The sequence below is a fragment of the Strix aluco genome, chromosome 14, assembly GCF_031877795.1.
Source record: "Strix aluco isolate bStrAlu1 chromosome 14, bStrAlu1.hap1, whole genome shotgun sequence".
NCBI lineage: Eukaryota > Metazoa > Chordata > Aves > Strigiformes > Strigidae > Strix > Strix aluco.
Genome location: NC_133944.1, coordinates 1466612 through 1485248, shown reverse-complemented (window position 1 = coordinate 1485248; position 18637 = coordinate 1466612). Strand labels below are relative to the sequence as shown.

Sequence of the window (18637 nt, the reverse complement as noted above, 5' to 3'; positions counted from 1 at the left end):
CGAGCGGTGCTAGCGCAAAGGCTCCAAGCCGCAGCTGGGGCCCCCACCCCCCCTCCTTTCCCCATGCGTGCGCTTCCCCCCAGTGAAGATTTTTTTTTTTTTTTTTTTTTTTTTTTGAGGCAAACAATGCCGGTTTTGAAGCCTTTAATGGCGGCGGTGGCGTGATTCCCTGCGGCGGGACGCGCCTTCCCCCTCTAACTGCCCCGGTACGTGGTGTAGGAGTAGGGGCTGATCAGCAGCGGGATGTGCAGCTTCTGCACCGGGTCCATCATGGTGAAAACAACCTGGGGGAGAGCCAGAGGGGGGGCTCAGCTTGTGTGCACCCGGCTCCGGTGGCCCCCAGCCCCTGCTCCACGTACCTCCACAAAGGGGTAGAAGCTGGCATACCCCAGCCCCTGCCAGTACGCCGCCGTCTCGAAGCGCAGCTTGTAGGTGCCGGCCTTGACCTGCCCGGCGGGCAGGAGGGGCAGGCAGCGCCCGTCCTCGTCCGTCTGCCTGAAACGAGAAGGCTCGTGCTGTGGTGGTTGCCCCGGCCCTGCTGCTGGTAGCGCTGTGGGGCTCGGGCTCGGGTGAGCTTGCGGGGGGGACGGGCAGCGGCCCCCCTGTACCCGTTTCGCTGCCGCCGGCGCTCCTACCTCTGCCCCAGCTCCGTCCAGTGCAGCCCCGGCTCCTCCAGCTGGGCCAGCCGGACGGTGAGGCCGGCCGCTGGTAGCCCCGTGGCCGTGTTCAGTACGTGGGTGGTCAGGGAGCCGTTCACCATCCCAGATGCGCCTCCGGCCTGGGGCAGAGGAGTACGCAGGGCTGGGATGTGTCCCAGCAGCACCATCTGCCCCCTGGGGCCACAGCAGAGCCCCCCCAGTGCCCCCAACCCCCCCCCCGCGGCCTTGTCTGCTGGCCAAAACCAGCGTGGCACAGGCGAGCGCCCGGTGGCTTACCTGGCTCCTCTCCGGCTCACTGGGCTGGGGTCCCGCAGTTGGCGAGGCCGTGCAAGATGCCATCCCCTGCCTTTGTGTCCCCCCCCGGCCACCCTTCCTGGCACAGAGGCCTCTTTCCCCCCCCCACCAAGCTGGCGCGGCCAGACGTCGCTCTCCCGGCGCGGGGCTGCAGCAGGACCGGGCGCTCCTCCCCGGCTGGGCCGAGCCGGCGCGGGTGGCTTCCCCCTGGGAGGTGCACCCAGGAGCCCCACCAGCACCCACGCGGACCCCCCGGGGCTTGGTGGACCAGAGCCCGGCGAGGCGCCGGGCCAGGAGAAGCCGCAGTGGAGTTGCCATCCCAACCTTCGCCTCCCTGCCTGCAAAGCGCCCGGAGCACGGCAAGCACGTAGGGGGCTGCATCCGGTTTTGCCGTGGCCTAATCCTGCCCGTTTGCTTCCCCCAGGGGGGGTACGGGGCCTCACCTGCACTTGGATGTGGACGGTGGCCGTGGCCCGCAGCCCGTAGCCCGCCATGTCGGCCGCCTCAATCTCCAGGGTGTATTCAGGGGCCACCTGCAGCAAGGGGCTGTGTCACCCCCAAAACGGTGGTGAGAGCCAGGCTGGGGGGGGGGGGGGGCTGCTGAGGGGGCTCACCTGTGCCGCCAGCCCCTCCACGGCCACTGAGATCACGCCGGTGTTGCCATCGATGGCAAACATGTGGGGCTGGGGCCAGTTCGGCGTCTGGCGCAGGAGGGAGTAGACCACGACGCCGTGGTTGGAGCTGACGCTGTCATCCGCATCCGTGGCCACCACCTGCAGCACCGAGGTGCCTGGGAACAAGTGGGTGGGGGTGACTCCCATCTTGTGTGTGTGTGTCCCCCCCTCCTCACCCGGTGGCGCCGCACTCACCCGGCTCAGCCCCCTCCGACACGCTGCCGTGAAAAACCGCCTGGGTGAAGACGGGCCGGTTGTCGTTCTGGTCGGTCACGGTGATGATGATCTCCATGGGGTCCTCCACGGGCTGCCCGCTGGCCGACACGGCGTGGGAGAAGAGCTGCGAGAGGCACTGTCAGCCCCCCCACAACACGCTCTCCCCTCGTCCCCTCCCCACCCCGGCCCCCCCCTCCACTCACAAAATATTTATCGATCTCCTCCCGGTCCAGCGGTTTCGTCACCTCCAGCCACCCCGTCTCCCGCTCGATGGTGAAGACCCCCACGGGGGGGCTGTCCGCCCCCTGCCCCGTGATGCTGTAGAAAACCTTTGTCTCCTTGTCCTTGTTGGATTTGATCTGGCGCCAAGATGCAGGGGCGGTTGTTAGAGGGGTCCCAGCGTTCCGGGGACCCCCTCCACCCTGCAGCCCGTCCCCGTGGGGCCGCGTACCTGCACCAGCTTTTTGGGGAAGGGTCCCCGCTCGTTCTCGGGGCAGTTGATGGGGGGGATGACCCAGTCCCTCTTCTGCCGCCGAAGGCCATGGCTGTGCTCGGGGGGGGTCGGCACGTCAGGCGCTGCGTCCTGCGGGATGGAGAGTGGGGTAAAGGGCAGGGGGGGTGCAGAAATTGAGGGGGGCGCAGAGGTTGCCCCCCCACCCCCTCAGCCTCATCGGGACAGTCTTACCGGCAGCAGGAGGAAGAGGAGGAGGGTGAAGGTGCCGGACAACATGGCCGCGGCTGCACCAGCTGCTCGGCCGTGACCTTGGCCAGGTCCTGCCGGGAAAGGCCGGCACCCGCCCAGGGGTGCCAGCACGCGCCAGGGGGCAGGGGGTGGGGGCCAACTGACACCCCCAGCCCCGGGGTGGGGGGGGGTGCCCGGGAGGGACCCGGCGCACAGGGTGCTGCTCCAGTTTGGGGGGGACATGGTGGAGATCAGGACACGCCCCCCCCCCCCAGGGCACTGTCACATGGGGGGGGGCACAGGGCACCCCCAACCCCCTCGGGGTCCCGCTTCGCTCTGGGGGTCCCATGGGCCTAAAGGTTGGGGGGGGCCCCAACAGCCCCTGATGGTGGGGGGACACGGCCCCGGGGACCCCGGGGGGCTGAGCCCCCTCCGTTGGACTCTTGGGGCCCCCCTAGCCCAGCGCGGTGCCACCCCAGGAGGTGCCCGCCCCCCCCAACAAGGTACCGCGTCCCGGGGTGGCGGCGGGGGGTGTCTCTGGGGGTCCCCAAGAGCCGCAGCCCTGCCCCGGGCAGGGGGATGGGTCGGTCTGGGGCTGGTACCAGGGCCGGAGAGCTGCGGGGGGCGGCGGCCCGGGGGTACCGGGGGGGGCCCGGGAGGTACCGGAGGCACATGGAGGGGACAGAGGGTGGGACCGGGAAGGGGCCCGGAGATACCGGGATGCCCGGGCGGTGCCTACGGGGGTCGCGCAGAGGTACCGGGGGGGAGAGAGGCACCGGGGGGGGCCGCACGGAGGAAGCGGAGGGTGCCCGGGAGGGAACCGGGGGGGGGAATGGGAGGTACCGGGGGCGCCCGGAGGGTGCCCGAGGGTTGCTTGGGGGTACCGGAGGGTGCTCGGGATGTACCGGGAGGTATCGGGGGGTACCGGTGGATGCTCAGGGAGTACCGGGGGGTGTCAGGGGCTGCCCGGGGAGTACCGGGGAATGTCCGGGGGGGTGCCGGGGGGGTACCGGGAGGTACCGGGGGGTGCCGGGGGGGGTACGGGGGGTCGCTCTCCGGGGCGGGGCGGGGCGGTACCTGCGCGGCCACCGCCTCACCTGAAGCGGCGCGTTGCAGCGGGCGGGGCGGGGCGCGGCGGGCGGCGACCGGAGCGGCGGCGGCGGCAGCGGACGGGCCATGCGGGGGCCGCGCTCCGGGCTCTGCCCGCTCTTCATCCTCCTCCTCCTCCTCCTCCCGCTCCTGCCGGCGGCCGCCGCGCTCGCCGCTCCCCCAGCCCGACCGTGCGTCCCCCCGGGGCTGCGCCGCGGGCCGCTCCCGGCACCAGGTAACCGGCGCCGTCGGGGCGCGGCTCCACCCGGGATCCCCCCCCCCGTTCCCTCCCCGGGGTGCTTGGCGGGGGGCACCGGGCCGGGATCGGGGCGCTTGGCCGTGTACCCCGGGGACGGGCTGGGGGTGGCGGGGCCCTACCTCGGCTCTGAACCGCCCCCCTTCAATCTCGCCGGTTTGTGGGGCTATTTTTGGGGCTCCCCGCGCCGCGGGGCGGGATGTGGGGCCGGCTGTGCCCCCCCATCCCCGGGCCGCGGGGTCGGTGCTTGCAGGGGGGAGCTGGCGCTGCCCGAGGTGTGGGGCTGGGCCGTGGGGCGAGCCCTTCTCTGGGTGTGGGGCTGAGCTGGGGGGGCTGGCCGGGCTCCTGCGTCACAGGGCTGTGGCCCCCCCCCCTCGGCTGCGGGGCTGGGCTAGGGGGCTGCCCCTTCCCAGCGAAGGGCCGCGGGGCTGGCGGTGGCCCCCAGCAGTGGGGCTGGGCCATGGGGCTGGCAGCGCCCAGCCAGCCTGTCTGGCCCCTTAGGGGCTGGTGGTGGCCACTGCCGGCGCCTCTGGTCCAGCCGTGGGGCACCCACCGGTCCCCCTCAGGGTGGGCACCCGTCACCGAGCGGCGATGGGGCTGGTTGCCCCAAGACCACCCTTCTCCAGCCGTGGCCACCACCATGGCGCCGTGGGCTACAGAGTCCGGCCGGCCTGGCCCGAGGCTGGGCCGAGGCTTGTTGCCACCGGCTCTCGGCCCAGTGCTGGCGGTGCCGGGGCCCGTTGGCTCGGTGGCATCCCGGGGGAGCGGGGCTGCTCGGGCGCCGCGGCCGGAGCCAGCGCTCGCCTAATGGCCGCGGAGCACTAAAAGCAACAACCCTCGGCGGGAAGCGCTGCCGCCGTGCCAGGAGAGGCCTTGACCTTCGCCAGCCTCGAACGCCCCATCCCGCTTCCTTCGGCCCAACGGCTCCTGCCGGCAGCGGGGCTGGGCTCTGCCCGACCCCCCCATTGCGGGCAGGGGGCTGCGGACCGGCCACGCCACTGTGAAACCCCCTCCGTGGGCAGCACCTGGGCACGGCGCCACGGGAGGGGGGACTCCGAGGGTGCGGTGGGCTCCGGCCCCCCGAGGGCGGTGAGCGCCGGCCTGCGGACACAGAGCCCCCCGCTTCCGTGGTTGCTGCGGCTGGGGGGGGTCCCACAGCGGGGTCTGGGGGCTCCCTAAGGCTCCTTGTGCCCCCGGGGGCCATTCCGGCCTCGCTGATGTCCCTTATCACAGCCATCGCGGCTGGGAGGGGCCCTCAGCGCTGCTGTGTGGGTCCTGGTGTGGGGCAGCCGTGGGGCAGAGCGCTCCTTGCCCCACTCCACGTCTCCCCCCCCCGCCTCCTGCAGCACCCCCCAGCCCCGCTCCCCATCCCCTCCCGGCTCTCCCGGCCGCTCGGCTCTCCCGGCCGCTCGGCCTCCGGAGCTGGCTTAGCCCCGCTAATCCCCCCTAATCCTGCCTCCCGGCTGGGGGTGCAGGGGCCGGGGCCGCATCCAGCCCAGGGGATACAGCATGGTCCTGGGGGGCGGCGGAGGGGGGGGGGGGGCTGTGTTGTGCCCCATAGCCTGGCCATGGGGGGCTGGGAGCCCCGAGGGGGTGACACAGCGGGTGGCGGGGCTGGGGCAGGGCTCTGCCTGCCCAGGAATTTCCCCTCATCGAGGAAACAAAGCCAAAACCTCCGCTCCCGGCATCCCCTGCCTGATCTGCCTCGGGAGGCTGGGGGGGGACGCGGGGGGGTCCCAGGGCTGGGGACAGGTGGGTGGGTGTGTGTGTGTGTGTGTGTGTGTGTGTGTGTGTGTGTCCGTCCCCATAGCCACCCTGACCCCTCCCCGGCCTCTCACAGCGAGCTCCGGAGGCTGCGCGGGGCCGTACGGGACCCAGGAGTCCGACGTCGGGGCGCAGGAGGATGGGGGCCCCGTGCGGCTGCCGGGGGTGGGCAGGGCGCTCACCGTCCCCCCCCGGGATGCCACCAGCCAGCCAGACCCTGCCCCAATTCCCGTGCGGAGCAGGCGCTCCCCCCAGGTAATGCTGCTCACCCCATCCCCTGCCCCCCCCAATCTGGCGGCACCCTCATAACACCCCCCCGACCCCCCCCCCCCATCTCGCAGGAGCTCCCCAGGGCTCGTGCCGCTCCCAGGAGACAGAAGAGGGACTGGGTGATCCCCCCCATCAAAGTTCCCGAAAATGAGAGAGGTCCTTTCCCCAAAAAGCTGGTTCAGGTATGGGGGGGTCGATCTGGGGAGGGGCTGGGTGCAGATGTGGGTGCTGAGTGGGGGTCCATCCCCTCCGAGTATGGGCTGCAGGGGGGGGCTGAGCATGGTTGTGTGCACCAAGGGTGGGCGCTGACACACACACACACACACCCCCGGCCATGTTCGCCCCCTCCAGATCAAATCCAACCGGGACAGAGACTCCAAGATCTTCTACAGCATCACCGGGCAGGGGGCGGACGCCCCCCCCGAGGGCGTCTTCACCATCGAGAAGGAGTCGGGTTGGATGAAGGTGACGCAGCCGCTGGACCGGGAGCGCATCGACAAATACCACGTAGGTCCCTGCTGGGGGAGTCCGTGGTGTGGTGGTGGGGGGGACACACCCCCACCTCATCCCTCCGCCTCGCAGCTCTTCTCCCACGCTGTGTCTGAGAACGGCAAACCGGTGGAGGAGCCGATGGAGATCATCGTCACCGTGACGGACCAGAACGACAACAAGCCCCAGTTCACCCGTGAGGTCTTCAGGGGCTCCGTGCCCGAGGGCGCTTTGCCGGGTAGGACCCTGCACCACGGGGAAGCTCCACCTCGGCACCGTCCCCGAGGGGGTGTCCCGTCCCCTCCGCTCACCGTGATGTCCCCGTCCCCAGGCACCTCCGTGATGCAGGTGACGGCCACAGACGCGGACGATGCGGTGGAGACCTACAACGGCGTCATCGCCTACTCCATCCTCAGCCAGGAGCCGCGCGAGCCCCATCCCCACATGTTCACCATCAACAAGGCCACAGGCACACTCAGCGTCATCGCCAGCGGCCTCGACCGGGAGGTGGGTTCTGCAGCACCGCGGGGCGGGCGGTCCCCGCCCCAAGCCCCTCGGCTGACGGGGCGTCTGTCTGTCTGTCCGTCGCAGCGCGTGCGGGAGTACACGCTGACCGTGCAAGCAGCCGACCTGGACGGCGAGGGGCTGACCACGACGGCGCTGGCGATGATCGAGATTGCGGACGTCAATGACAACGCCCCCGAATTTGACCCCAAAATGGTAATGCAGAGCCCCCCCCACCCCCCGCCGCAGCGGGACCCTCTCCCTGCGGGCCGGGGCTGCGGCACTGACGGTGGCCTCACACCTGCAGTACGAGGCGGCCGTGCCGGAGAACGAGGCCGGGCGGGAGGTGGCCCGGTTGACCGTCACTGACCTGGACGAGCCAAGCACACCGGCATGGCGAGCCGTCTACTCCATCCTGCGCGGCAACGAGGGAAGCGCCTTTGCCATCGCCACTGACCCCGCCAGCAACGAGGGCATCCTCCGCACTGCCAAGGTGCGTGTGTGTGTCCCCTGACCCCGTGTGTCCCCCCATCGCTGCCCGTGGCGGGGTGCTGCCTGTCCCTCCCCTCCCCTCCCCTCCCCTCCCCTCCCCTCCCCTCCCCTCCCCTCCCCTCCCCTCCCCTCCCCTCCCCTCTCCTCTCCTCTCCTCTCCTCTCCTCTCCTCTCCTCTCCTCTCCTCTCCTCTCCTCTCCTCTCCTCTCCTCTCCTCTCCTCTCCTCTCCTCTCCCAGGGTTTGGACTACGAGGCCAAGAAGCAGTTCGTGCTCCACGTGGCCGTGGCCAACGAGGCCCCCTTCGCCGTCAAGCTGCCGACGGCCACCGCCACAGTGACGGTCAACGTGGAGGACGTCAACGAGGCGCCCGTCTTCGACCCCCTGGTGCGGGTGGCGGAGGTGCCGGAGGACGTGCCCCCGGGGCAGACCCTCGCCTCCTGCATGGCCCAGGACCCTGACAAAGCCCAGGGGCAGAGGATCAAGTGAGTAGAACTGGAGTTGGGGTCTGGGGGGGGCCCCCACTGCCCCCCTCCACCACGGCACCAGCTCCCCTTTGTCCCCCAGGTACCTGGTGGGGCATGACCCGGCAGGCTGGCTGGCCGTGCATCCCGAAAACGGCCTCGTGACGGCACGGGACCACCTGGACCGCGAGTCCCCCTTCACCAAGAACAGCACCTACACCGCCATGCTGCTGGCCGTGGATGATGGTGAGGGCTGGGAAGCGGCCCTTGTTCCCCCCCATCCCGCGTGAGGGACACCAGGAACCGTGTCCCAGCTCCAGCACGGAGCAGTGCCGGGGGCTGCCTGTCCCCACCCCTGCTTGGGGCATCCTCGTCCCCGTGAGGGTCCTGGTTTTGGGGAGCCTCCCCACCTCCAGCATCGCTCGTCCCTGCAGGCTCGCCACCCGCCACGGGCACTGGCACGCTGCTCCTCACCCTGCTCGACGTGAATGACCACGGCCCCGAGGCCGAGCCCCGGGACGTCACCGTCTGCAACCGCAGCCCCCAGCCCCAAGTCCTCACCGTGACTGACAGGGACCTGCCCCCCAACACCGGCCCCTTCCGCGCTGAGCTCAGCCACGGCTCGGGAGCCAGCTGGGCTGTGGAGGTCGGCGATGAAGGTAATGCCGGGGGGATATTTGGCGCTGCCGTGGCGGCTTTTACTAGTGCGTGTCCCCGCTGCCACGAGCTACCCGTCTCACACAGGTGACACGGTCACCCTGCGGCTGGTGGCACCGCTGGAGCCGGATTTGTACAGTGTCTACCTGCGGCTCCTCGACCGGGCGGGCAAAGCCCAGCTCACCGTCATCACCGCGCGCGTCTGCGACTGTGAGGGGCCGGCGCAGGGCTGTCCCCAGAGACCCCAACCCGCCACCGGCCTGCCCTTCGTCCTCGCCGCCCTCGGTGCCCTCCTGGCCTTGCTGCGTGAGTGGGGGGCCCTGGGGCTGCGGGGCTGCCCCCACTATGGGGCAGAGAGACTAGGGGGGGTTGTCCCTGCTGATGCTGCCTCTCCCCCATCAGTCATCCTGCTGCTGTTGCTGCTCTTCATGCGGAGGAGGAAGGTGACGAAGGAGCCGCTGCTGCTGCCTGAGGATGACACGCGGGACAACGTCTTTTACTACGGGGAGGAGGGAGGTGGCGAGGAGGATCAGGTGGGTGTGCTGGGGGACCTGAGGGGGGTGTGTGTGTGCAAGCACGTGGCTCTCACCCTGCCCCTCTCCATCGTGTCATGTGTGTTTGTGTCCCCCAGGACTATGACCTGCGGCAGCTGCACCGGGGCCTGGACGCCCGCCCCGAAGTGCTGCTCCGCAACGACGTGGCCCCCACCCTCCTGCCAGCCCCCCAGTACCGGCCCCGCCCCGCCAACCCCGATGACATCGGCACCTTCATCGAGGAGGTGAGCCCTGGCCCGGGGAGGGGGGGACCGGGGGATGAAGTTTGGGGTTTGGCACTGTCCCCCCGATCCATCCCACCCGGCAGCGTCCCTGGTGCAGGGGACCGGGTGCTGACCCCTCTGCCACCCACCCCCCACCCCCCCCAGAACCTGAAGGCGGCCGACACGGACCCCACGGCCCCCCCCTACGACTCCCTGCTGGTGTTTGACTACGAGGGCAGCGGCTCGGAGGCCACCTCGCTCAGCTCCCTCAACTCCTCTGCCTCCGACCGCGACCAGGACTATGACTACCTCAACGACTGGGGCAACCGCTTCAAGAAGCTGGCGGACCTCTACGGCGGGGGGGAGGACGACGAATAGGACCCCCCCGGCCCCAGCCCTGCTGCCCCCCCACCTTACCCCACGCCTTATCGCTGCCTGTGCCTTGGGGCTGCCCCCTCCCGCCGTGCCCCCCACCTCGGCGGCAGCCCCCTTCGCCATCCCTTCCTGTATTTTTTCTTGGTTATTACTTTTTTTTCTTTTTTTTTTAAAAACATATCAAATAAAGGTAGTGTGATGCTACAGATGAGGTGAGCGGGTGCTGGTGTAAGTTTTAATAAAGGATGTGGTTTGGTTTTTTCCCTCTGCCTGCCTTTGTGCCCTGGGGGAGGCTCCTGGGGAGCTTCTGCCACCCCCAGCTCCACTGTGCCCCCCCCCCCCACAGCTCCACTGTGCCCCCCCCCCAGCTCCACTGTGTCTCCCCCAGCCCCTTGCCTGTAGCTGCTCCCTGCCCCAGCGTGGTACCCACAGCCACAGCACAGCCCTGGGATGGGGGGACAGTGCCCATGCCCCCCCCCCCCCCATCACTGGGGGCTCCCCCAGGATGTCTCTGTCCCCGTGGGGTGCAGGGGGACACGGGCAGGGCACTGAGCCCCCCCCCAAGCCAGACTCTGCCCCTCGCTGGGTTGGCTGGGGGTCCGGGTGGGCGATTTCTCCATGTCGTGGGATCACCCCCAGCTTTTCTGGGACACGGAGAGGGATGAGGGGAGGGCTGCAGCATCCCGGGGGATGTTTTCCCCCCCCCCCAAGCTCCCACCGCCCTGGACGGGCACCCACGGAGCTTCCCACGCCCCGGGGGCTGCACGGCCGGGACCGGGACACCGGGGGCCGGTGGCGGGGGCGGGCGGGGCAGCACCGCCTCCTGGCGGGGCGGGGCGGGGCGGTTCCCCCCGGGGGAGGGAAAGAGGCGGGGGGGCCGGCACCTGCGGGGCGGGGCGGGACCGTGGACCGGACCCCACCTGCGGCTCCGCGGCGGCAGCGCCCCGATCGCACCGGCAGCTATGGGGTGGCGGAGGGGCTGCCCGGCCCTGCTCTGCCTCCTCCTGCTCCTGCTCCAGGTGAGGGACGGGACCGTGGGACCTTTACCCGGGGCTCTGGGACCCTCCCCGGGACCGTGGGACCCTCCCCGGGACTCTGGGACCCTCCCCGGGGCTGACCGCTCTCTCCGGGCAGGCTGGTCACCGGTTGTGCGAGCGGGCAGCGTCCTGCCAGCCCGGTTTCACCGCGGAGACCTTCGCCCTCACGGTGCCGCAGGAGAGCGTGGCGGCGGGACGGGCGCTGGGGCGAGGTGAGGCGGCGTGGCGGGGAAACGCGAGGACGGGCTGGAGGTGGCAATGGGGGACGAAGCCGTGGCCCCATGCCCGTGGGGTGCTGGGGCGGCAATGGGGACAGTCTCTGCCTGGCACCGTGGGGACGAGGCTGTGGTGTTGGGGACGAGGCGGTGGTGTTGGGGACAGAGCTGTGGCTCTGGGGCCTGGCCGAGGGGCCACGCGGGTGCCGGTGCTCCCAGCACGGCAGGATGGTGTCGTGGCGCGGGGGCAGCGGGTGCCTCTCCCCGGGGTGCGCCGGCGCGGGCGGCGCTGACTCAGGCACCGCAGGCCTGTTGGGGCTGGTAGGCCGGGGCGTGGGGCCACGCCGGCACCCGTCCTGCCCCGCACCCGGGGCTCACGGGGGCAAACCCGCCTGTCGTGGCCACGGAGCCCCCGGCGTGGCCTCCCCTTGGCGTGGGGATGGCGGCGTCCCCCCGCCACTGCACAAAATCCCTGGTGCTGGGGCTGAGCCCCGCCTGCGTGGCCGCAGTTGGCAGGTTGACGGTGGTGGCGGCACCGCCGGCGTGGGGATGAGGGGTGCAGAGCGGCGAGAGCCACACCTGGGGCTCCCAAACCACCCCCCAGCTCCAGAGGCGCTTTGCCTGCGCTGTGGGCATCGAGCTGTGAGCTGGACCCTGCCCCGTGCCTCCGTTCGTTAGCTTATTGGTTAATCATTAACACGAAGCCGCCCAGCTGCAGCCTGTGTCCGCTGGGGCCATGCCCGATACCAGGGTGATGGGCGGCCACGCGTCTCCAGAACCGGGACCTGCTGGAAATCCCCCGTCCCAGCGCCGGCGCTTCTACATTTTGGGTCCCGGGTGGAGACGGGGCGTGGGAGGAGGGATGGGGCCACCTGCCCGTATAGGCCACGTGCCAGCCTGGCGATGCCCGGCCACGCCACGGCAATGCCCGGGCGGACGAGCGCAGTGGACGCTCGGCAGTGCCACCCCCCCCGCCACGCCACGCAGCACAACACAGCCCCCGGCCAGGCCGCGGTGAGGGCGGGCTGATGAGCCGGCCTGTAATTAGGCTGATGAGCTGAGTGCGGTGTTTTCCCTCCAACAGGTCTGGACAGGCCCCGCGTGGCGCCTGGGCCAGGGAGGGAACACCTGCGCGGGGGCCATGGTGTCCCCTGCACCGGGCCAGGACCCTGCGGCCCTGCTCGGCGGGTCGGGGGGTGGTGGTGGGGGATCTGTGGGGTGACATGGGACGCAGCGGTGGGTGGGACGTTCCCCCCCCCCCCATCAGCCCTGGATGGGGGAAGCTCGAGAGTCTACAGTCACAGTGAAACTCGGGTGAAACCAGCGGGTGTGCTGGCAGGATGTGACGCTCGCTGAGCCTTCGCCCCAGCTGACCGCCGGCTGACGTGAGCCCCCCCCTCCCCGCCCCACCACCCCGGCATGGCCATGGTTGCGCAACTCTGGCACCACTGGGGTGGTGGCACCTGGCTCTGCCCGTGAGTCACCCTGTCCCCAGCCCTGGCGAGACGCTGCAGGATGTGGGGTGACTTGGGGGGGGCTGCCCCAGTCCCCATTCCAGTGTGGGGGGGTTGTTCCAGTGCCCCATGGGGAGCCTGAAAAAGGGGGGATCCCCCCGAGGGACCCCCCCAGTTCTCCTCAGCTCCTGCCCTGGAGGGGATGACTGAGGATTGTGGAGCTGGAAAAACAGGTTGTGCATGGTGGCGGGGTGGGGAGCGGGCGCTGAGCCCCGAGCGCTCATTGCACCCATGGGGCTGGGGGGCTGCCCACTGGCTGCACCCATCCGGCACAGCGCCAGGTCCCAGGTGCCAAGCACCGCGCCGGCGCCCACGGGTGCCGGGGTGCCTCTCCCCACCACCAGCCCCGACACGTTCCTGCCCAGCCGGCCTCACCGGCTCCCCCGGCCCCCAGCCTTTGCCGGGGGTCCCACCGTGGGGCCAAGCTGCGCTGGCATCGTGCCAGCGGGTCCTCCCCAGGCTGGGTCGGGGGCACCACGGCGGGTGGGGGGGGGCAGCCCCCAGCTCAGGGCTCCGGCGATCGCGTCCCGCCGCCGCTTCCGAATTCCTGGGCTGCATGCGGGCTGACGTAACCCCACCGGGCCCCGGCAGCGGCGGCACCGGCAGCGGCCTCGTGCCCGGCGTTGGGGTGGGCTGTGCTGCCTCCCACCCCGGGCACGTCGCCTTCCTGCGGTGCGGGTCGCACCGGGGCCGGTGGTGGCCGCGCTCCAGCCCGGATGCCGCTGGCACAAACAAACCATCTCCAGACAAAGGGTGTTTGTTCGGCAGCTCCCGGCAGCGCGGCCCTGGCTCATGTGATGCCTGCTGACCGCTGCCGTGCCGCTCCCAGCCTCCCCCCCCGGGCTGGCCACAGCCCCCCGCGTGCCGGTCATGGCTCGTACTGCGTCCCAGTAAGTTGCCAAGCTGGTGACACCAGGACACCATCCGCCCCGGTCCGTGGGGGGGGCCGGCTGTCCCCCACAGCAGAGGCGTTGGAGGGTGCCAGGGTGGGCTGGGTGCCACAGCACCCGCTGCCACGGGCAGGGTGACGTGCCACGCGTGGGGATGCACCATGCCAGGGGGGTGTGCCAGGCAGCACCGGGATGTGCCGGGCAGCACCGGGAGACCCCTGCCCACTCGCTCGCCCTGTCCCCAGTGAGCTTTGCGGACTGCGGCGAGCGGCAGCACGCCGTGTACCTCCCAGATGACACGCGGTTCAAGGTGAGCAGGGACGGTGTCGTCTCTGCCACCCGGCCCCTGCAGCTCCAGCGGCGGGAGATCAGCTTCACCATCTACACCTGGGATGCTGCGGGCAAAAAGCACTCGGCCAGGGTGACCCTGCGCAGGCGGTGGCACCATCACCACCGCCACAACCACCACCAGCAGCAGCAGGTAAAGCACAGCCCCCGCCCTCTGTGGGGTCACGACAGCCCCCCTCGCCAGGGGAGAGCATGCAGAGGGCTCGGCAAGGTGCCGGCACCAAGCGGAGCCACTCTCCATCCCGCAGGACACGGCGCCCGACGTGCTGACCTTCCCCGAGCACAGCCATGGCCTTCGGCGGCAGAAGAGGGACTGGGTCATCCCCCCCATCAACTGCCCCGAGAACGAGCGGGGACCCTTCCCCAAAAAGCTGGTGCAGGTACGCGGCCCCACGGGGACGGGCTGCAGGGTGGAGGGGGTCCCCGGAACGCTGGGACCCCTCTAACAACCGCCCCTGCATCTTGGCGCCAGATCAAATCCAACAAGGACAAGGAGACAAAGGTTTTCTACAGCATCACGGGGCAGGGGGCGGACAGCCCCCCCGTGGGGGTCTTCACCATCGAGCGGGAGACGGGGTGGCTGGAGGTGACGAAACCGCTGGACCGGGAGGAGATCGATAAATATTTTGTGAGTGGAGGGGGGGGCCGGGGTGGGGAGGGGACGAGGGGAGAGCGTGTTGTGGGGGGGCTGACAGTGCCTCTCGCAGCTCTTCTCCCACGCCGTGTCGGCCAGCGGGCAGCCCGTGGAGGACCCCATGGAGATCATCATCACCGTGACCGACCAGAACGACAACCGGCCCGTCTTCACCAAGCAAGTCTTCATCGGCTACATTGAGGAGAACGCGAAGCCGGGTGTGTGGGGGACTGGCAAGCTGGGGGCCCCACGGCTGGGCCTGCACAGAGCCCTGAGCCAGAGCTGTGCCAGGGTGTCCGGTGGGGTTTGTGCCACAAGTGAAATCTCTGTTGCTTGTCCCCGTGCCCAGGCACATCTGTGATGACCGTCAATGCCACTGACGCAGACGACGGGGTCAACGTGAACAACGGCATCATCGGCTACTCCATCCTCAGTGAGGAGCCCAAGAGCGCGCAACAGATGTTCACCATCGACCCGGAGAGGGGCATCATCAGTGTCATCGGCACCGGGCTGGACCGGGAGGTGGGCGTCCTCGCCACGTCCTGGGGGACCATGCCGTGGGACTTGCCACGGGGACTGGGGCTGCTGGAGCTCCGGGCTCCAGCTCGTTCAGAGACTTGCCATCCCTGGGTCCCCTGCTCTGGGGGTGTCTGCAGCCCCGAGCCTGTTAGGAGCGGGTGGACTGCCAGCCCTTTGGGGACATCAGCAAGTGTCTGTGCTGGTGGTGTGTGGAGAAGGGTGGAAGAGCAGGCAGGCGATGCCCCTGGCAGAGGGGCACACGCCAGACCCCATCCCTGCCCTAACCGCCGTGGTTTTTGGCTTGCAGACGACTCCCAACTACACGCTGATCATCCAAGCTGCGGACCAGGAGGGCAACGGCCTGACCAACACCGCCACTGCCATTGTGGAAGTCACTGACGCCAATGACAACTCTCCTATCTTCAATCCCACCATGGTACCTGAGCTGGCTCCTGCGAGCTGCACTCCCCGGGCCGTCACAGCACGAGTCCCCCCCTGCCCCAGAGAGCCCGGGACCACCCGGGTGACCATCCCCTGTCCCCTCTCTTGCAGTACGAGGGGAGAGTGAACGAGAATGAGGTGGGGGTGGTGGTGACCCGGCTGCACGTGACAGACAAGGATATGCAGGGCTCTCCTGCCTGGCAAGCCGTCTACCGCATCAAAAGCGGGGACCAGGACGGTGATTTCAGCATCACCACTGACCCCAAAAACAACGACGGCATCCTGAAAACCGCCAAGGTGGGTCCTGCCACTGCGCAGCTGCCCCGGTGCCAGCTGCCTCCCTGCCAGCACCGGCGCTACCGTGGCTTCTCTCTCCTACATATAATCCTATCCAGGGCCTGGATTACGAGACCAAGAGCAAGTACAACCTGGTGGTGACAGTGGAGAACGCCGTCCCCTTCACCGTGCCGCTGTCGCTCTCCACGGCCAGCGTCCAGGTGGTCGTTGGAGACACAAATGAAGCTCCCATCTTCGTGCCCCCAGTCAAGAGGGTGGAGGTGACAGAGGACCTGCCACTGGGCCACGAGGTCACCTCCTACACGGCCCAGGACCCGGACAAGGATCAGAGGCAGAAAATCATGTGAGTGTGTGTGGGAGGTTGGTGGGGGAGGGCCCGCACCGTGCTGTGCCCCCCTTCCCCTGCCGCAAAGCGTCCCCCCGCCGCTGACCCCCCGCTTGCCGCAGGTACCGCATGGGCAGCGACCCTGCGGGGTGGCTGGCCATCGACCCCGAGAACGGCATCGTCACGGTGGCCCAGCCGCTGGACCGAGAGTCGGTGCATGCCATCAACAGCACCTACAAGGCCATCGTCCTGGCCGTGGACAGTGGTGAGCAGCACCCTGCCCTGTCCCCCTGGGATGCCAGGGGCCAGGACCCCCTCCCCAGGTGCCTTGCTAACCCTTGGCCCCACAGGGTCGCCGGATGCCACCGGCACGGGGACGCTGCTCCTCCACCTCCAGGACGTGAATGACAACGGGCCCATGCCGGAGCCTCGGCTCTTTGACATCTGCAACCGGCAGCCCGAGGAGCAGACGCTGAACATCGTCGACAAGGATCTGCCCCCCAACACGTACCCCTTCCAGGCAGAGCTGCAGCACGGCTCCAGTACCAACTGGACTGTCAAGGTGATCAGACAAGGTAGGTGTCACTTGGCTACCAGCCCTCGGCATGGGGAGAGGAGCAGGGATCTGTCTCGGAGTCTGACGCCTCTCTCTGCTGCAAGACCTGCTGGTGCTGAGGCTGACGAAGGAGCTGGAGCCAGGGGAGTACAACATCTTCCTCAAGCTGATGGACGCGCAGGGCAAGGCACAGGTGACGACGGTCAAAGCTCAGGTGTGCGACTGCGAAGGGCCGGCTAAAAACTGCGAGCGGCGAGCGTTCATTGCCAGCGGGCTGGGCGTCCCCGCCATCCTGGGCATCCTGGGGGGCATCTTGGCGCTGCTGAGTGAGTATCGGCGGGGTCAGGGATGGGGACAACAGGGCCACCCTCGCCCTGACACCGCTGTCCTCCACCCGCAGTCCTGCTGCTGCTGCTGCTGCTCTTCGCCAGGCGGAGGAAGGTGGTGAAGGAGCCGCTGCTCCCGCCCGAGGATGACATGAGGGACAACGTCTACCACTACGATGAGGAGGGTGGCGGTGAGGAAGATCAGGTAAGGTGACTGTGCCAGGCCAGACCCTGCCTGCGGGGGGGGTCCCTGCAACACCCTCCCCGAGCCACGACCGATGTTTGGGGTGCACAAGGCTGCCACAGACCTGCTCCCCACCACGTCCCCTCCTGCCACAGTGCCCCGGGTGCCAGTGTGGCGGTGCCCGTGGCCATCCCTTGAGTGTCATCTCCTCATGTCCCCCACGCAGGACTATGACCTGAGCCAGCTGCACCGGGGCCTGGACGCCCGCCCTGAGGTGATCCGCAACGATGTGGCCCCCACCCTCATGCCGGCCCCCCAGTACCGGCCCCGCCCCGCCAACCCCGATGAGATCGGAAACTTCATCGATGAGGTGAGGCCCGGCCCTGTGCGGTGCTCGGGGTGGGGGGGGGCAGAGATGAAGCCCCCATCCGTGCTGGCACCATTGGGGTGCCCCCCAGCTGGCAGCATCCCCAGTGCAGGGGGGCCGGGTGCTGACCCCTCTGCCACCCCCACCCCCCACCCAGAACCTGAAGGCGGCCGACACGGACCCCACGGCCCCCCCCTACGACTCCCTGCTGGTGTTTGACTACGAGGGCAGCGGCTCGGAGGCCACCTCGCTCAGCTCCCTGAACTCCTCTGCCTCCGACCGCGACCAGGACTATGACTACCTCAACGACTGGGGCAGCCGCTTCAAGAAGCTGGCGGACCTCTACGGCGGGGGGGAGGACGACGAATAGGACCCCCCCGGCCCCGGCCCTGGCCCTGGCCCCGGCCCCGGCCTGGCCAGCAGCCGCCTGGCGCAGGCAGCTCACCTCATTTCACCCCACGGGCCTCACGTCGGCCTTTGCCCGGTGTGGGGCAGCTGAACCCCTCTCCAACACTCCCTCAACCTGGTGTCCATGTCCCCCTCATTCAGCACAGGGGAAGCTCAGTGTCACCGGGGCTGGGGGGGGTTTTTGGGGAGCCTGTGTGTTTCCTGGCCCCCCTCAGCTCCAGGCAGGGCATGGAACCGTTCAGTCCATTCCCTGTCCTGGAGCCGAGGCGCTTCTGGCTGCACGGGCCAGGGTCAGCTCCTCTTCCCCAGCAGGGATAGGCCCCTACAGCCTCCCTCCCTTTGCTGTGGGGGAAAAAGGGCTTCTCTGGCGCTCTCCGAAATACCTCATGCTCCCAGCCCCGACACAACCGCCGACCTGCTGCCGCACGCGGCTTGCAAACCCAGCACCGGAGAAGCGGGGCGGTGCTGGCACCGCACCTCTGCCGGAGCGGGGTGAGGTGATCGATAACGCAGACCAAAGATGTGCCATCACGCGCTGTACATGAGGGAATTATATTTGATAAGAGTACATGCAGGCAGATTTCTATTTTTCTGTATCCCAGATTATATGATTTCCTTCTGTGTCGTGCCAGGTGTAATTATTGTGCAGTCAATGAAAGGCGCTTTTGGAAATCAAACGGCTTTACTGAAATTCTGAACTCTGTGTTTAGCTGTTGTCGTGGTTTGTATTTTTTATCATGGGAAAAGGGTGTGATGTGAGCTGGGAAGCCAACAATGGCCTAGTATTAATTGATTGTATGGTTTTTATATAAAATTGAAATAAATTGTTTTAAGAAAACCAAAAGCCCTTTTCTCGGCACGCAGCTCTGCTGGTTTCACTGTGTCTGTGCTCAGAGGCAGGCTTGCCCCACAGAGACAGCCTTGGCACGCCCACAG

At 68.9% G+C, this 18637-nt stretch overlaps 3 protein-coding genes across 6 annotated transcripts; 2 read left to right on the top strand and 1 right to left on the bottom strand.

Moving 5' to 3' along the window:
- Positions 1-129: 129 nt before the first annotated feature.
- On the bottom strand, positions 130-3725 carry LOC141929643 (cadherin-1-like). Of its 4 annotated transcripts, none has more exons than XM_074839389.1 (9): positions 3603-3725; positions 2295-2426; positions 2047-2202; positions 1823-1967; positions 1568-1743; positions 1397-1486; positions 636-778; positions 360-495; positions 130-284 (listed from the first exon to the last, which is right to left on the bottom strand). In XM_074839389.1, the coding sequence occupies exons 4-9, from the start codon at positions 1917-1919 to the stop codon at positions 195-197; spliced, it is 732 nt and encodes a 243-aa protein (XP_074695490.1). In that variant the 5' UTR covers positions 1920-1967; positions 2047-2202; positions 2295-2426; positions 3603-3725; the 3' UTR covers positions 130-194. The 4 variants fall into 4 exon arrangements, with proteins under 4 accessions (XP_074695490.1, XP_074695488.1, XP_074695485.1 ...); XM_074839387.1 differs by lacking the exon at positions 3603-3725 and adding an exon at positions 2529-3357 and having other exon boundaries at positions 388-495; XM_074839384.1 differs by lacking the exon at positions 3603-3725 and adding an exon at positions 2529-2783.
- On the top strand, positions 3685-9856 carry LOC141929641 (B-cadherin). The gene is made up of 15 exons (XM_074839382.1): positions 3685-3849; positions 5711-5889; positions 5976-6086; positions 6256-6411; positions 6487-6631; positions 6725-6900; positions 6985-7113; positions 7205-7390; positions 7628-7872; positions 7955-8097; positions 8286-8510; positions 8596-8814; positions 8911-9041; positions 9140-9286; positions 9431-9856. Exons 1-15 carry the CDS (start codon positions 3702-3704, stop codon positions 9641-9643), a joined length of 2553 nt encoding a protein of 850 aa, XP_074695483.1. The 5' UTR covers positions 3685-3701; the 3' UTR covers positions 9644-9856.
- Positions 9857-10577: 721 nt separating this feature from the next.
- CDH1 (cadherin 1) lies at positions 10578-18545 on the top strand. The gene is made up of 16 exons (XM_074839621.1): positions 10578-10659; positions 10775-10889; positions 13542-13777; positions 13893-14024; positions 14117-14272; positions 14352-14496; positions 14628-14800; positions 15105-15233; positions 15350-15535; positions 15634-15878; positions 15983-16125; positions 16211-16435; positions 16521-16742; positions 16817-16947; positions 17153-17296; positions 17451-18545. Exons 1-16 carry the CDS (start codon positions 10603-10605, stop codon positions 17661-17663), a joined length of 2652 nt encoding a protein of 883 aa, XP_074695722.1. The 5' UTR covers positions 10578-10602; the 3' UTR covers positions 17664-18545.
- Positions 18546-18637: the final 92 nt, after the last annotated feature.

Coding starts and splice junctions, on each gene's coding strand:
- LOC141929643 (XM_074839384.1), bottom strand. CDS start 2,768: ATGTCCCCCCCAAACTGGAGCAGCACCCTGTGCGCCGGGTCCCTCCCG. Junction 2,203..2,294: donor TCCCCAAAAAGCTGGTGCAG/GTACGCGGCCCC, acceptor TCTTGGCGCCAG/ATCAAATCCAACAAGGACAA. Junction 1,487..1,567: donor TGGAGGGGCTGGCGGCACAG/GTGAGCCCCCTC, acceptor CCCTTGCTGCAG/GTGGCCCCTGAATACACCCT.
- LOC141929641 (XM_074839382.1), top strand. CDS start 3,702: ATGCGGGGGCCGCGCTCCGGGCTCTGCCCGCTCTTCATCCTCCTCCTC. Junction 3,850..5,710: donor CGGGCCGCTCCCGGCACCAG/GTAACCGGCGCC, acceptor GGCCTCTCACAG/CGAGCTCCGGAGGCTGCGCG. Junction 7,114..7,204: donor CCGAATTTGACCCCAAAATG/GTAATGCAGAGC, acceptor TCACACCTGCAG/TACGAGGCGGCCGTGCCGGA.
- CDH1 (XM_074839621.1), top strand. CDS start 10,603: ATGGGGTGGCGGAGGGGCTGCCCGGCCCTGCTCTGCCTCCTCCTGCTC. Junction 10,890..13,541: donor GGGACGGGCGCTGGGGCGAG/GTGAGGCGGCGT, acceptor CCCTGTCCCCAG/TGAGCTTTGCGGACTGCGGC. Junction 14,025..14,116: donor TCCCCAAAAAGCTGGTGCAG/GTACGCGGCCCC, acceptor TCTTGGCGCCAG/ATCAAATCCAACAAGGACAA.